The 15,293-nt window shown below is 49.5% G+C and overlaps 1 protein-coding gene across 4 annotated transcripts; it reads left to right on the top strand.

Annotated features, from left to right (window-relative positions):
• The first annotated feature begins 6 nt into the window (after window positions 1-6).
• Window positions 7-13,991, top strand: LOC118092966 (uncharacterized). Of its 4 annotated transcripts, none has more exons than XM_088657178.1 (7): window positions 7-752; window positions 3,213-3,353; window positions 5,032-5,125; window positions 6,707-6,866; window positions 9,313-9,465; window positions 11,180-11,278; window positions 12,905-13,991. In XM_088657178.1, the coding sequence occupies exons 2-7, from the start codon at window positions 3,223-3,225 to the stop codon at window positions 12,973-12,975; spliced, it is 708 nt and encodes a 235-aa protein (XP_088513304.1). In that variant the 5' UTR covers window positions 7-752; window positions 3,213-3,222; the 3' UTR covers window positions 12,976-13,991. The 4 variants fall into 4 exon arrangements, with proteins under 4 accessions (XP_088513304.1, XP_088513305.1, XP_088513306.1 ...); XM_088657179.1 differs by having other exon boundaries at window positions 8-201; XM_088657180.1 differs by having other exon boundaries at window positions 18-392.
• Window positions 13,992-15,293: the final 1,302 nt, after the last annotated feature.

The following is a 15,293-nucleotide window of genomic DNA, read 5'->3' as shown; positions in this document are numbered from 1 at the left end:
GGCCGGGCCCAGGCGCCGGAGGAAGCACGGCCAACGGAGCGAGAGCGCCGCCTGGATCTCGGCCGGACGCGCGGCGGCGGCGGCAGCGCCTTCGCGAGGGCGCCTGAGGGCCGGGAGACGGCAAACGGCAGGGGCACGATCCTGCGGGGGGGGGGCTACTCGCGAGCAAGGCCCGTTGGCTGACCGAGGGCTCCCGCTTAGGTGAGGCTAGGCTAACCCGCCGCCGCTGCTTCTTCCTCCCAAGTTAGGTTTACGGAGCGGAAATGAAAGCCCTATGGATTCAAAGCAAGGGCTCTTTTAGTCCATGAGTAAACCCCTCAGGCCGGATCCTGGCTCAGTCATATAGTTAAATAGAAAGACCCAGAAGTCCCGTGATGCCAGTGAGTCTGCTCGTAAGTGTTTCTTAAGACTGGATCCCTCCCATTCCAGAAGTTGTGGGGTTTCAGTGGGGTAAGCAAACTTAACACAGTACAAGTAAGGGGGGAATGAAAGCCGCTTGGATTTCATTGGGGTTGTTTACTCGGGGAGTAAACACCCACAGCACCTCGTTTGGATCCGACCTGTTGGAAGATCTCATTAGTTCTGGCGTTTTAAGGAGGTTGAATCCCAAGACCCAGCCATCCCCTCAGGGTGGGTCCCAGCTTCGTAATGATTAAGAGAGGAAGACCCGAAAGTCCCATGATGCTGTAAGTTTGACTTACCCAATGGAAAAGACCCATTTATCATGCGGTTTCAGCGGGACTGGTATCCAGGTAGGTAAACTTAACAAATTGCTGCTATCCTCCTCCTCCTAAGTAGGGAAATGACAGCACCGTGGATTTCAGCAGGGCTGTTTACTTTGGGAGTCAAGCCCTTAGGTTTGATCCCATCTTAGTCATAATTAGAGAGCCAGAAATCCTGTGATTACAATGAATCTGCTTATAATAATGGCTTACGGTTGGATCCATTCCATTGGAGAAAACCTCACACAAGTCCTATGGTTTCAATGCCAGTTGTACTGAATGGCTTAAGTTTGGATCTATCCTGTTGAAGACCTGTGATTTCAGTGGGGTAGGTCACTTTAAAACCAAGATCATGGCCACTGGTCCCATCACCTCCTGGCAAATAGAAGGGGAAGAAATGGAGGCAGTGAGAGATTTCACCTTCTTGGGCTCCTTGATCACTGCAGATGGTGACAGCAGTCACGAAATTAAAAGACGCCTGCTTCTTGGGAGAAAAGCAATGACAAACCTAGACAGCATCTTAAAAAGCAGAGACATCACCTTGCCGACAAAGGTCCGTATAGTTAAAGCTATGGTTTTCCCAGTAGTGATGTATGGAAGTGAGAGCTGGACCATAAAGAAGGCTTATCGCCGAAGAATGGATGCTTTTGAATTGTGGTGCTGGAGGAGACTCTTGAGAGTCCCATGGACTGCAAGAAGATCAAACCTATCCATTCTTAAGGAAATCAGCCCTGAGTGCTCCCTGGAAGGACAGATCGTGAAGCTGAGGCTCCAATACTTTGGCCACCTCATGAGAAGAGAAGACTCCCTGGAAAAGACCCTGATGTTGGGAAAGATTGAGGGCACCAGGAGAAGGGGACGTCAGAGGACAAGATGGTTGGACAGTGTTCTCAAAGCTACGAACATGAGTTTGACCAAACTGCGGGAGGCAGTGCAAGACAGGAGTGCCTGGCGTGCTATGGTCCATGGGGTCACGAAGAGTCGGACACGACTAAACGACTAAACAACAACAACATCTTGTGTAGGATTTCAGCAAGGTGGTTTACTCTGGGAGTAAACCCCTCAGGTTGGATCCGGTCTCAGTCATAATTAGAGGGGGAAAGACCCATAATATGCACCGTGATTTACATAGGTGTTTGTATGACTAAAGGTTGTACTAGCTAAGTACAGTGGTTGTTGTTGTTTAGTCATTTAGTCGTGTCCGACTCTTCGTGACCCCATGGACCAGAGCACGCCAGGCACTCCTGTCTTCCACTGCCTCCCACTGTTTGGTCAAACTCATGTTGGTAGCTTCGAGAACACTGTCCAACCATCTCATCCTCTGTTGTCCCCTTCTCCTTGTGCCCTCCATCTTTCCCAACATCAGGGTCTTTTCCAGGGAGTCTTCTCTTCTCGTGAGGTGGCCAAAGTATTGGAGCCTCAGCTTCACGATCTGTCCTTCCAGAGAGCACTCAGGGCTGATTTCCTTCAGAATGGATAGGTTTGATCTTCTTGCAGTCCATGGGACTCTCAAGAGTCTCCTCCAGCACCATAATTCAAAAGCATCACTTCTTCGGCGATCAGCCTTCTTTATGGTCCAGCTCTCACTTACATACATCACTTAGTGAAGTACAGTGGTACCTCTGGTTAAGAACTTAATTCGTTCTGGAGGTCCGTTCTTAATCTGAGACACCACTTTAGCTAATGGGGGTTCCTGCTGCCGCCGCGCCGTCAAAGCACAATTTCTGTTCTCATCCTGAAGCAAAGTTCTTATCCCGAGGTACTATTTCTGGGTTAGCAGAGTCTGTAACCTGAAGCGTCCGTAACCTGAAGCGTCTGTAACCCAAGGTACCACTGTACTACTACTGAGAGTAGACATAAATTAATGGGCCTAAGTCATGTCTAGTAGTTGCAATGGGTCTCCTCTGAGTATGACTACCATTGGATACAACCTGAAGTTTGATCTCCGCTAGGTTTATATCCCTGGTCAGTAAATTCCCATCTTTTTCCCAAGCAGGATCTTTGAGGGGAGAACCCCATGGTTTTCAGGGTGAGGTCACTTTCAAGTAAGCAAACTTGCAGTGCAATCCATTTTTTTATGTTAAGGGTTTTTTTTAAGGTTAAGGCTGCCTTACGGTACAGTGGCCTCTCTAAGTAGCTAGTAAACAAAAAGCAAATAAAATGCCTGTTCCAATAATATAATCTCATATAAAATACACATTAAAACCAATAAAATAGCAAACTACAATTGGGTACTATAATAGGACGCGAGAGGCGCTGTGGCCAATAAAGCGAGATGAGCGCCGCAACCCCAGAGTCGGTCACGACTGGACCTAATGGTCAGGGGTACCTTTACCTTTACTGAGAGGCGTAGGCCCATCTAGAGCTTTTTGGAAAAAAAGGTATGTAAATGCTGCAATTATTATTATTATTATTACTATTATTATTTTATTATATTCTCCAAGGCCCTGTTGCTTAGTTCCCTGCTTCTGTTTTTGCCTTTGGTTTCAGGAAGCCTTAAATGATGGGGCTGGAAGGAGGACTTTATGGATGTGATGACCCTGCATACTGGAGAGCGGTTTTAAATGTTTACCAGGATGTGGTCATGGCCAAGGGGAGCAAGCAGGGAAAAACCATTGCCTTGGATAAATGGTAAATGTTTTCAGCAGGTAGCAGAGCACACCTGCTATAGCAAAGAGCTTCTGGGGGGTTCCCTCTCTCATCATACATTCAGTGAAGCAGAACGCTGGAAGATTTGGGACAGACAAAAGGAAGGCCTTATTAACACAACACATAGCTAAACTATGGAAGATGTATAGTGATGGCCTCTGGACTCTTCTTATGTTCTGATGCTTCAGTTGCAACCTTAACACTATGACGATTTTTCATCATTGGTAGCAGAGCTGGCAGGGGCGTACCCAGGATCAAAACTAGGGGGGGGCAAGGGGCGGGGCCAAGGCACGGGAGGGGAGGGGCCACAAAGTGGGAATGTGGGCGGGGCTACAGAGCCCAGGTGAAATCAAAATAAACCTGAAGCGACGGCGGCGAAGGGGAGAAAACCAGCGGCCGCCTAGAGGAGAAGAGGGAAGTCTGGGGGTGGGCGGGGGGGGGAGAGAAGGGAACCAGGCTTGGATCGGGGCCTCCGCGGAGGTCTGGAGCAAAGCCCCGGCCTCCGCGAAGCTATCCGAGGCTCCGTTGCTGCAGCGGTCTGGCAGGCGCTGAACGACTCCCGACGTTCGGGAGACCTTTGAGCACAGCCGCGCTGTGCGCATGCGCCCTGCACGGCGGCCGCCGGAGTCCACAGCCGCGCTGTGCGCATGCGCCCCGCTTTGCGCATGCGCAAAGGTCTCCCGAACGTCGGGAGCGTCAGCCCTTGCCCCCTCCCACACAGCGCGGCTGTGTGGACTCCGCACGGCTCGGGCGCAAGAGACTGCTGCGGGCGCCGAACTCGCGCTCCGCTGGGCTGTCCTCCGCCTCTGCCCACCAGCCCCGCCGGCAGCGCCACTCTTGCCCGCAGCTGCCCGACCGGCCCTGCCTCTAGAGTAGGGCAGCGGCCCCTCCCTGCCCCGCGGTGGGTACGCCCTTGAGAGCTGGAGAATCTTAAGACATTTGTTTCTTATTTTTATCACGTTGTTTTATGTGTATCCTTACTTGCCCCCTCTGATTTTTATGTCATACTGAATGGACCTCTGGATAAGATTATTTATTGAATTGCTAATTTATTGAATAATATCCCACCCTTCCTCCCCAAGGTGTCCAGGGAGGCAAACAGATGCTCAATTAAAAACAAAAAGCAAAAGCATTCTAAAACAATTACAATTAATCCAATAAAAAATCAGTTTCAGTTAAAAACATTCCTGTATCCAATGATCCCAAGGTTGCCAGGAATATAATTCTATAGCCACCCAATGCCTGGGTAAACATGAATGTTTTTTAATTCCTCCTGAAAGTTGATGATGCCGATAATGGCACACCTCACTAGGGCACACCTCACTAGGGAAGGCACACCTCACTAGGGAAGGCATTACACATCCAGGGAATCACCACTTAAAAGGCCCTTCATGGGGGCAGCAGCAAGAGGGCCACCAAGTCCTCCCCTGCCAATCATACAGTCCAGTATGACTTCTGCAGCAGAGCAGTGCTAGTCCCCAGAACAATGAATTGGACAAGTCTGTGGCCTGTGCAGTTCTTCTCTTTTTGTCTCTTGTGAGCTTTGCCCGAATCAATTTAATTGAAGAAGGGGGAAATGTGTTTCTCCTCTCTGATCTTTTCAATCATATTCAAAACCATTCTATTGTTTTTACTCCCTTTCCTGTGTTATCATTCGGAGGTATCAAGAGGAGCTGCCAATTGCTGTTTCCGGCCGGAAGGACAAACACTTGACAAAAGAAGAGCTGGTGAGGCTGATGGAATGGAAGCTTTCCGTAAGTAATTCTGCCAGAGTCGGTTGCCATGTGGAGCAGAGGCAGCATGGACCCAGGGGCATGATAGTGCTTAGTTACAGGAACTTGCAGCCCTCCAGATGCAGCTGGACCACAACTCCCACCATCCCTGCCCACTGACCACGCTGGCAGGGGCTGATGGGAGTTGGAGTCCAACAGCAGCTGGAGGGCCACATGCTCCCCATCCCTGTTTTAGAAAGTCTATCCTTCCCGCTCCCCATCTGCTCACGGAAGTTAAAAATAAAATAGAAATACGGACAGTTTAGGTAACGGGAAATGCCTGTGAAATCAAATACCAATAATCACATTATAATAATTGCCAGGGGGACTCCCTACAGGGACACTCCCCCAGTCATCCTGACCAGCACTTCGCCCAGTGACAGCGCAAGCAGCGGGTCAGGAGGAGGTAATGAGGAATGGAGCGGAATGGAGAGGGGGCTCCAAGACGTATCAAAGCCTCGGCACCACCCCAGCTGGCCAGAGGTGGAAGGACAGCGCAGCGAGGCGTCGGAGCTAAAGGACGGCGCCCACGTTGGGTCATGCACCCAGACGTAGGGCAAGGGGGCGGCGTTTTGGGGTCCCCAGACTATTATGCTGGCGCAAAAGCAGACAATCGCCATTGCCGGGTTCTGAATCAGAGTAGGCAGTCATGTTTTCTGATGTGTCTGCACTGTAAATAGTATGCACAATAAAGCTCTTAAAGACAGAGCAGACTGGAGCATCCTTACTTGAGAGTAGCCGCAACAATCCCCTGACAATAACGATAATATATTTTTACTTTTTGGACTTTTTAATCTTTTGTTTCCAAAAGGTTTCCAAGAGACTTAAAAAAATATTTAAAATCATAAGCATGAATATACTCTTATCATTAACAGAACTCGTATAAAATAAAACAATTCCTTCCAATAGCACCTTAGAGGCCAACTAAGTTTGTCATTGGTATGAGCTTCAGATACATTCTGAAGAAGTGTGCATGCACACGAAAGCTCATACCAATGACAAACTTAGTTGGTCTCTATGGTGCTACTGGAAGGGATTTTTTTTATTTTGTTTTGACTACAGCAGACCAGCACGGCTACCTACCTGTAACTAGAACTCATACAGAACAGCTACAATTCATCTTTATATTTTACACACACAAACATCAAAATAGCACCAGCTCAGTTACTCAGAAGCCTGGGGGGCAAGTATTGGCACTGCAAAGCTGGCAGCACAATAAAGGTGCCTGGCAGACCTCACTGGGGAGAGCATTCCACAGCGTAGCTCTATCCTGTGTGAACAAATGAGAGTCTACTGTTTTAAGTCAGCAGGGCCGGCCCGCCAGGAGGGCGCCGCAAGCTGCGCCCACCCGCTGACCGGCCGGTCCGCCGCGCAGCTGCGCCCACGGCAACCGCGCTGCGCCTGCCCGGCCGCGCAGCAGCGCCTGTGGCAGCCGCGCGGCGCCCACCCGCCCTGAGAAACTGAGGGATCCGGCGCACCATGGCGCCAGGGGCGCTTAAGACGGCCCTGTAAGTCAGCAGCGTAGGCCCAAGTGGGAATGACGGCCTTCTCTCTTCCCTGCAGAGAGGCAAGTTTCGCCCTCGACTCCAGCAGCTGGTGGCCACTAACTCCAGCGAGGTGGTGGAGAGCTGCACCAGAAAAGCCTTCCAGCTCCTCCCTGACGTAGCAGCTGCCATGACTGAGCTGTGCAAACTCAAGGCTGTGGGGCCTGCCACAGCTTCAGGTAGGAAAGGCCCTGAAGCCTGCAGGTTTGTTTATTTCCTGGTGTGTGTGTGTGTTTTTTTTTTTTGCCTACACATCCTGCAAGGAGTTTGAGCAATCATTGTGCTCTTTCATTCACCCAATGTTCTCTTAACATGATCACAGTAAAACATTTCTTCTTGAATGGTGGTAGCTCAGTGGAGGAACATCTGCCTTGCACACAGAAGGCCCCAGCTTCAATCCCCAACAACTCCAAGTAGGGCTGGGAATGTTCCCACTCTGAAACCTGGAGATCTGCTGCCAATCAGTGTTGGCAGTACTGATCCAGATAGACCAGTGGTCTGACTCGGTATAAGGCAACTTCCTATGTGGAAGAGCATTAGCTCAGCTCAGCCTGGCCCGAGTGCTGCCTGGGTTTTCTCAAACACTTGTGCAGTCATGTGATTTTTCAAACCCATTTGCCTCCTGAAGCTCCCCCACCTCTCTGCCACCAAACTCTTGTGCAGTGCAGAGCATTCTGGGATGATGACCTGCCAAGTCTCCTCAGCTGAAAGGGCACTATAGAACCGACACAACAGTCTTCTGTGGCTATACAATGCAAAGTAGCATTTGCTCCACAAGAGGGAAGCCACCCTTCAGAGAAGCTTGCCTGTCATTGACGGTCTAAGGAACTCTGTGATTCTTCAGAACCTGAATCTCTCTCTCTCTTTCTCTTGAATTTTTATTTATTTAAGAAAGGGTAGGCACTTCTATAACATACAAGAAGAAAGAAAGTCAGTGCAGCTGAATTAAAATTAGACGAATTTAACCAGACGAATTTAATTTGTTCCGCGAGTCGCTTTGTATAGCGAAAAATTCGTTTTGCGAAGCGGCTCCCATAGGAACACATTGAAGTGCGGTTTCCCATAGGGTGTCTCGCAAGACGGAAAAAAATAGTCTTGCGAGGCACCCTATGGGATGAAAAAAATTCGTCTTGTGAAGCGTGCCATAGGGAACTTCGTCTTGCGAGTCTCCATTGAAATCGCAAAATGCATTCGTCTTGCGAAAAATTCATCTTGTGAGGCATTCGTCTTGCGAGGTACCACTGTATTATTATTATTATTATTATTATTATTATTATTATTATTATTAGGAGTGGAGGTAGTAACATTTCCCCCCAACATGTAACAATACAAATGTTAGAGAGATACAACCTGTTTGACAGCATGTGTTCCACAACTTTAAAAAAGAAGAGGAGAAAGCCTGCAGTGTGACTGCTTCTTCATGAGCAGGGATTCCATGCTACTGGAACACCTGAATAATTAGGTACTGTATCTGGATCTTGCATGTTGGGCTCTATATATTTTTGCACGCAACACATACATGCTTCGTGAAAGAACACGAGGGGGGGTCTCACTCCTAGCTCTGCCCATGTATGCCCTATGCAGAAGTAACATGAATAGAGCTCAAATTAATATCAGGAGCTTCCCTCATTCCCCACCTAACCTTGCCTAAGGCCGCATCTGCACCTTACATTTAAAGCTGCTTTATAGCACTTTAAACAGTCATGGTTTCCCCCAAAGCATCCTGGGAGTTAGTTAAGGGTGTGAAGAGTTGCTAGGAGATCCCAATTCTGCTCACAGAGCTGCAGTTCCCAGAGTTCCATGTGGAGAGGAATTGACTATGAAACCAATCTGGGGCTGGGGTCTCCTAACGGCTCTCAGCATCCTTAAGAAACTACAGTTCCCAGAATTCTTTGGGGGAAACCATGGCTGTTTAAAGTAGCATAATGAGGTAGATGGGACCTAAACCAAGAATATAGCTGCCTAGTCCACCCCGCTCTGCCTGAGTGGAGTTTTGTATTCCAGATGGCATATTCTTGCCCCATGTTTATTACAGACTGCTACATATTGGTCTAAATATTTGCTTGTTTGTGTAAGCTTTCAGCCAGGATCCACTGGGTTTAATCTTGTCAAGCTGTATGAGCAGCGGCGGCGGCGCTTTTACAAATAAAAATAATTCCAGCCTTTTGAGGGCAGGGGTGGCTAATCTGTGACCCTCCAGATGTTGTTAGGCTACGAGTACCGTCATCCCTGACGGCTAGTCATGCTGGCTGGGACTGCTGGGGGCGGAAGAGGCTGCCTTATACAAAGTCAGATTTTGAAAATCCCAGCCATGCAGAAGTCAGGCAAGCAAGAGGTATTATGATTGCAGCTGAAGGAAGCACTCCAGCCAGTCAACAGCACTCGAGGGCAGGGCATGGCCTGAGGAGGTGACAGTGTGACCTGGATCCTTAGGGGTCATGAAGGGAGGATTCAACCTGCTTTAGATGGAGTTGACAGATTCTTCTGCTTGTATTTCCTTCTCCCTCTTTAAGAGTCTTGTAGCTTCGGAAGTACAGTACCCTGAAGATGTCGAGAGCTCAAGGTGCATGTGTGATATTGCTCTCCCGCCATCCTCCCCAACCTCTGCCTTTGCTCCCATTGCAGCGATTCTGACTTCCGGAGCCCCGGAAGCAGCTGCCTTTATGGCCGACGAAGCAGTAGAGTCTCTGCCAGGCCTTGTCCCCGTCCAGTACACCCTCAAGCACTACCTGCTCTACCTTGACGGAATCCAGAGCTGTGTCAAGAAGCTAAACGAAGGTAAGGCAGGAGAAGTTGGGACAGTGTGCACACTCTGAACGGGTGGGGATGCCTGCCGGATGAGGAGGGTTCGCCCTGTGAGCTAGAACCCTGAGCACACAGACTTCCAGCTCACAGAAACCTCCTACGTGCATTCCATTGGTTCCTCCACTTTAGATCTTTCCTCAGTGCATGGGTAGCATGGGGGAGGGGCCATGTGACTTCAGGCGTGGGCTAAAGGCACAACCCCACATCATCATCATCATCATTGGGCAGGTCCAATGGTGGTAGCCAAGGTCCAGGCAAGACGGAGCTCAGGTAGTGGTTCTGGAAAGGTTCACTCCGTGTAGAGGAGGGGCTTTAAAGGTGGAGACAGAATCCTATTGTTGGGCAGGGAGGAAGGGAGTCTCTTCCCGGCATCTACGGTAGCATGGTGAAATACGCAAACCTAAGGCAGACCAATAGCAGAGAAGCTTACAAAACATGGCGTCCGTAAGAGGAATTTCAAGGCAAGATAAGGAAACGTAGTCTCGAGCTTAGAGCCTGGGAGCCAGATGGTCCAAAACCGTCTCCTGCATGCAGATCTTCCATCAGCCTCTGCACTTAAAATAATTATTATTTTAAAGCTCCAAGACAAGACAAGTTTATTCTGGTTCCACAGTTATTTGTTCCTTTGCGTTTCCAACTTCCTTGTCCAGTTCCCATAGAAAGTTGCCTTATGTTGAATCCGACCATTGGTCCATTTAGCTTAGTAGTATTTCTTGGGGAAACCCTTTTCAGTCAGTCAGCCTCGGTCCAGTATACCTGAAGGAGCGTCTCCACCCCCGTCATTCTGCCTAGACACTGAGGTCCAGCGCTGAGGGCCTTCCGGCGTTCCTTCGCTGTGAGAAGCCAAGTTACAGGGAACCAGGCAGAGGGCCTTCTTGGCAGTGGCACCCACCCTGTGGAACGCCCTCCCACCAGATGTCAAAGAGAAAAACAACTACCAGACTTTTAGAAGACATCTGAAGGCAGCCCTGTTTAGGGAAGCTTTTAATGTTTAATAGACTATTGCAGGCATGTCCAACAGGTAGATTGTGATCTACCGGTAGATCACTGAACATCTGTGGTAGATCACTGGTAGATCACTGGTTCCCCACAAAGAAGCTCAACAAGTTTGGCTCCTCTACAAAAAGCTAAACATTTTTTCCTGCACCCTGCAAAACATGGCTTCCCTCCTCCCTAAAAGAAGCTCAACAACTTTGACCTGAAACCCAAAAAACAGGGCTTTCCTTCCCCAAAAATGCTCAACAACTTTGACCTGAACCCCAAAAAAGGGGGTAGATCACTGCCAGTTTTTAACTCTGTGAGTAGATTGCAGTCTCTTGGGAGTTGGCCACCCCTGGACTATTGTATTTTAATACAATACTCTGGAAGCCACCAAGAGTGGCTGGGAAAACCCAGCCAGATGGGCGGGGTATAAATAATAAATTATTACATTCCCTTGTAGACAACCTTAGCCCTCCATCCAGGCAAACAAGAAGCCAGATCACAGCTCAAGGACAAATTCCAGTTGTGCAGCAGAACCCAAGCAGGGCTCAGGGTAGGGCCAGTGAGGGGCATGATTTGGGAAGGGGCATGGCCCTAGGGCCACATAAGTTGGCCCCAAGGGCCACACTTGTCCCTCAGTCTCAGGGTTTCTACATCCTCAAAGCACACAGCCCAACCGATTCCTCGTTCTTGATCCATTTCCTAGCTGATGCAGAACAGGCCTGGACGCCTCACCGTGTGGAGATGTGCCTCTGGGCTTGGGCCATCGGCAGCAAGCTGCAGCTGCCTTCGTTGCAGGCTCTAGGCCACGGGTGTCAAACTCAAGGCCCGGGGGCCAAATCCGGCCCGCCAGACCTCGTCATGTGGCCCGCCGAGCGCCCCAGCCAGCGGGACCCAGCAGCGGGACCTTGCTGCTGAAGCGCCGCGCCGACAATGCGGTGACAAACAGCTGGGGCCTGGGGGGGGGTAGAAAGGCGGCCGGAGCAGCGCTGCGTGGAGCGCCCCAAGCCACAGCAGGAGAAGGAGGAGGCAGCTTGCCGGGTCAGCGCCCAGCAGCACCGCACGAAGAGTCCCGAGCCTCTGCGACGCAGCAGTGCTCTGTAGCACTTTGAATCCTCCTCCTCCTGCCACGGCTCGGCGCCTGGAAACGGCTGCTGCTGCTGCTGAAGCACAGACAAAGCACCCAGCAGCGCCGCGTGGAGGAGGAGGAGGATTCAAAGTGCTACAGAGCACTGCTGCGTCCCAGAGGCTCGGCACTCTCCATACGGTGCTGCTGGGCACCGACCCGACAAGCCGCCTCCTCCTCCTCTTGCCTCACCTCCTCCTCCTCCTGCCGTGGCTCAGCCTCATGAACGTGAGCTCAGCAGCGGCTCAGCCTCATGAACGTGCAACTCTGAGGCTTTACGCACGTCTGCTAAAACGGACACCCGCTGCCTCACGCTGCACGGGAAATGCTTTTTGCCCCTGGGTCCCTTCGCGCTCTTTTCTGGCGCTGAATCAAGGCGGTGACCCCCCTTCCCTTTCTTTCTTCCTCTCTCTCGTTCTTATTCTTTCTTTCCATCTCCTTCCTTCCTTCTTTATCTCTGTCTTCTCTCCGTGTTTTTTTTTCTTTCCTTCTTTATTCCCTTCCTTCTTTCCTACTCTTCTTTCTCTCCCCTCTTTCCTTCCTCTCTCCGTCCTGCTCCCTCTTTTCTTTCTTTCTTTCTTCCTTCCTTCCTTCCTTCCCATCTTTCTTCCTCTCCCTCATTCTTATTCTTTCTTTCCCTCTCTACTTCCTTCCTTCTTTCTCCCTTTCCATCTTTTCTCCCTTTCTTTTTCTTTCCTTCTTTATTCCCTTCCTTATTTCCTACTCTTCTTTCTCTCCCCTCTTTCCTTCCTTCCTCTCTCCCTCCCACTCCCTCTTTTCTTCCTTCCTTCCTTCCTCCCCTCCCTCTCCCTCCCCCTCTCCCTAGAAACATAGGATGCTGCTTTATACTTCTGGCCCTTAAACCCTGGAACCAGGAGAGCAGCTCCAGTGAGTCAACCTCAGCCAGTCCCTTTGGTGAAGGGTGGTGGCTCACTGGCAGAACATTTGTCCTGCATGCAGAAGGACCCCAGCATCTCCAGGTACCAGTAGCTCTGCAAAGCTCCTGCATGAAACCCTAGCGAGCCTCCACCACCCAGTGCAGTTACCGAAAATCATTTTTCAATAAATTGTACAATAATTGTACATTTGAATATCTACTTGCCATTATTCTGACTATGTTTCTGCTTTCAGAGCTAGTTATTACTTACATTATTACAAAAAACCAGTAATAATTGAATGCAGTGACAATAATTTATGATAATAAAGAGTGGACACATAGTCCTACAGATACAACCGGCCCTTTGAGGGTGACCAAACTGCTGATGCGGCCCCCCGATGAATTTGAGTTTGACACCCCTGCTCTAGGCGGAGAGGGAGCAAAGGCAGGGGACGGAGCAGAAGCAGGCAGGCCTAAGAAGAAAAGGAAAACAACATGAAAAATCCCAGGATTCCGGGGCTGCAGCTTTAGAATTGACCTTTGTTCCTTGGTGCATGAATACTGAAGCTGAACTACACATACACACACACACACACACACGAAAAGGCCGTGCTGTTATCCTGGATTTCCAGGACAAATCGTCAGGAGTGTCTGCACCAGTCATCATTCAAGACCTTTGAACCTCTGGAGCAAATAGTGCAGCTCTGGAAAACTGGTCTTCCTTTCTCAGGACTCTCTTTCACCATCTGCAATGTGGAGCAGCACATGGGAAAATGTAGCTCAGCCTTCCTCCCCACCTGCCCCACTCCAAATAATTCGAGAATGGAAAGTCACTCATAAAACAGATTGGGCATCGTGATGTTAAGCTTGTGGTTTATGGCTGGAGCCTCACAGCTGCTCAGGATCTGGGATGAGCTTTATATTTGTGGGTGGGGAGGAGTTTTGCCTCCAGTTTGACGACTATCTAGTGATTATCTTTCCATGTAATGCAAGGTTTGACTGACTTGTGTCGTCAGGAGCAATTTGCTGCTTGGGTACCACTAGGGGGAGCACTTCCACTGGAAATGCCCTCCCTTCTAAACTCCTCTCCTCCCCTGCAAGCATTCTGTAAGATTGTGGTCTACTCTAGTCTACTTTGAATGGATCAATGGATGAAAGCTGTGTTTTCCAGATCCTCTGACATGGAGGGAAGCGGAGGTGTTCGACTGACTATCCTTTTTGCCTCCCCAGGTCTGTCACTGCTAGTGAAAGAAACACAACCAAAGCACAATTTATTTTCAGAATCTGATTTTGCTTTACGAAATCAATTTTATATTAGCAAAATAGATATTTAAGCTATTAACAAGAAGAATTAAATACATTATCATCCATAGTCTCTCCCTCACACTCTCTCACACAGTGAATATGAGCTATCTGCCCAGGTGCATTGCCGCAGAGGGAAGCTATATTTCTGAATATTATTTTAGCATTTCTCATTATAGTTCTTTTCCAATAAAGTCCTTATTTTCCTACAAATTTACTTGTTGTTCCTAACAACCCAAGAAGTACCTGGCTGGTGGATCAGGCCAGTGGCCCGTATTCTCCCAGTCGTCAACCAGAAGCCTTCCGGAAGCCTGCCAGCCATTCAAAATATGATCTACCAAAACACGTCAAATTGGATAGAATATTGACCATCTCCATTTCTGTGACTTCCCTCTGACTTCTACACCCATCTTGCTTTGCGACGCAGGGCGGTGGCAGGGCCTTCTGTAGCACCCTCTTAATTCACTCAGGGGTAGGGTGAGGCCCAGCTGGATTGGTGCCTTGGCCAATCTGTGTGAGAGAGCCCCTCACAATCTGCCCCAGAATCCTTTGCACCACACAGTAGTTCCTCAGCAGATGTACAAACGATCCCTTGGTTGAAAAAAAAAGGGAATGGCGTGAGGTGTTTTCTTTGGCTGGAAACGGACCCCTCCCACATCAGAAAGGCAAACCAAAAAAGGGGGGGGTTTCAAGACTGTAATCCTGAATCCATTTCCTTTGAGAGTTAGCCTCATTGAACTTAATTCTGAGTCAACGGGTTTATAGGATTGTGCTAAAATAGGACAGGGGCCCTCCAGGCAGTGGTGTGCAGCCTCATTTTGCTGGAGCACTTGGCTCTGGAGTGGAACCCCTCGGATATCTCTTCTGCCGTGTCGAAATGTCTGGCTTTTCCCCCCTCCCCATGCCAAGGGTTAGCAAAGCTTGCTTCTGCAGCCCAGGAATTTGCCTTCTGGCTGGCTTTGTGCTGGCTTGAGTTTTTCTGCTCCAGTAATTTTTTTTCCTTGGATGCTTAAAAGTCCCCGTGCCTGCAATCCCCCATTTTCTGTCCTTCGCACAGCCTGGAGATTTTGCTCTTAGAATCATAGAGTTGAAAGAGACCACAAGGGCCATCCAGTCCAACCCCCTGCCAAGCAGGAAACACCATCAAAGCATTCTTGACATATGCCTGTCAAGCCTCTGCTTAAAGACCTCCAAAGAAGGAGACTCCACCACACTCCTTGGTAGCAAATTCCACTGCCGAACAGCTCTTACTGTCTTGTTTTTTGAGTGTGTGCTTTTGTATTTCTTTGGCGAGTCCTGGGTGGAGAAAGCTTCCGAGCCTGTGGAAACACACACACACACACACACACAGAGCGAGAGCAGGAATGGAAAGTGAGAGTGAAATGTTTTGCCAATTCCTGCTGGGGAATGGTCTTGAAATCACAACCTGAGAGTGCCTCCCCCCTTCAAATAGCCAGCCCCCATCCGATCCTTGTGCACTAGGGTTGGGTTGGCATCTGTTGGTCACGGGAGACA

The sequence above is a fragment of the Zootoca vivipara genome, chromosome 13, assembly GCF_965207765.1.
Source record: "Zootoca vivipara chromosome 13, rZooViv2.hap1.1, whole genome shotgun sequence".
Classification (NCBI taxonomy): domain Eukaryota; kingdom Metazoa; phylum Chordata; class Lepidosauria; order Squamata; family Lacertidae; genus Zootoca; species Zootoca vivipara.
The sequence above is the reverse complement of the archived record's forward strand: the minus strand, read 5'-3'. Positions and strand labels throughout refer to the sequence as shown.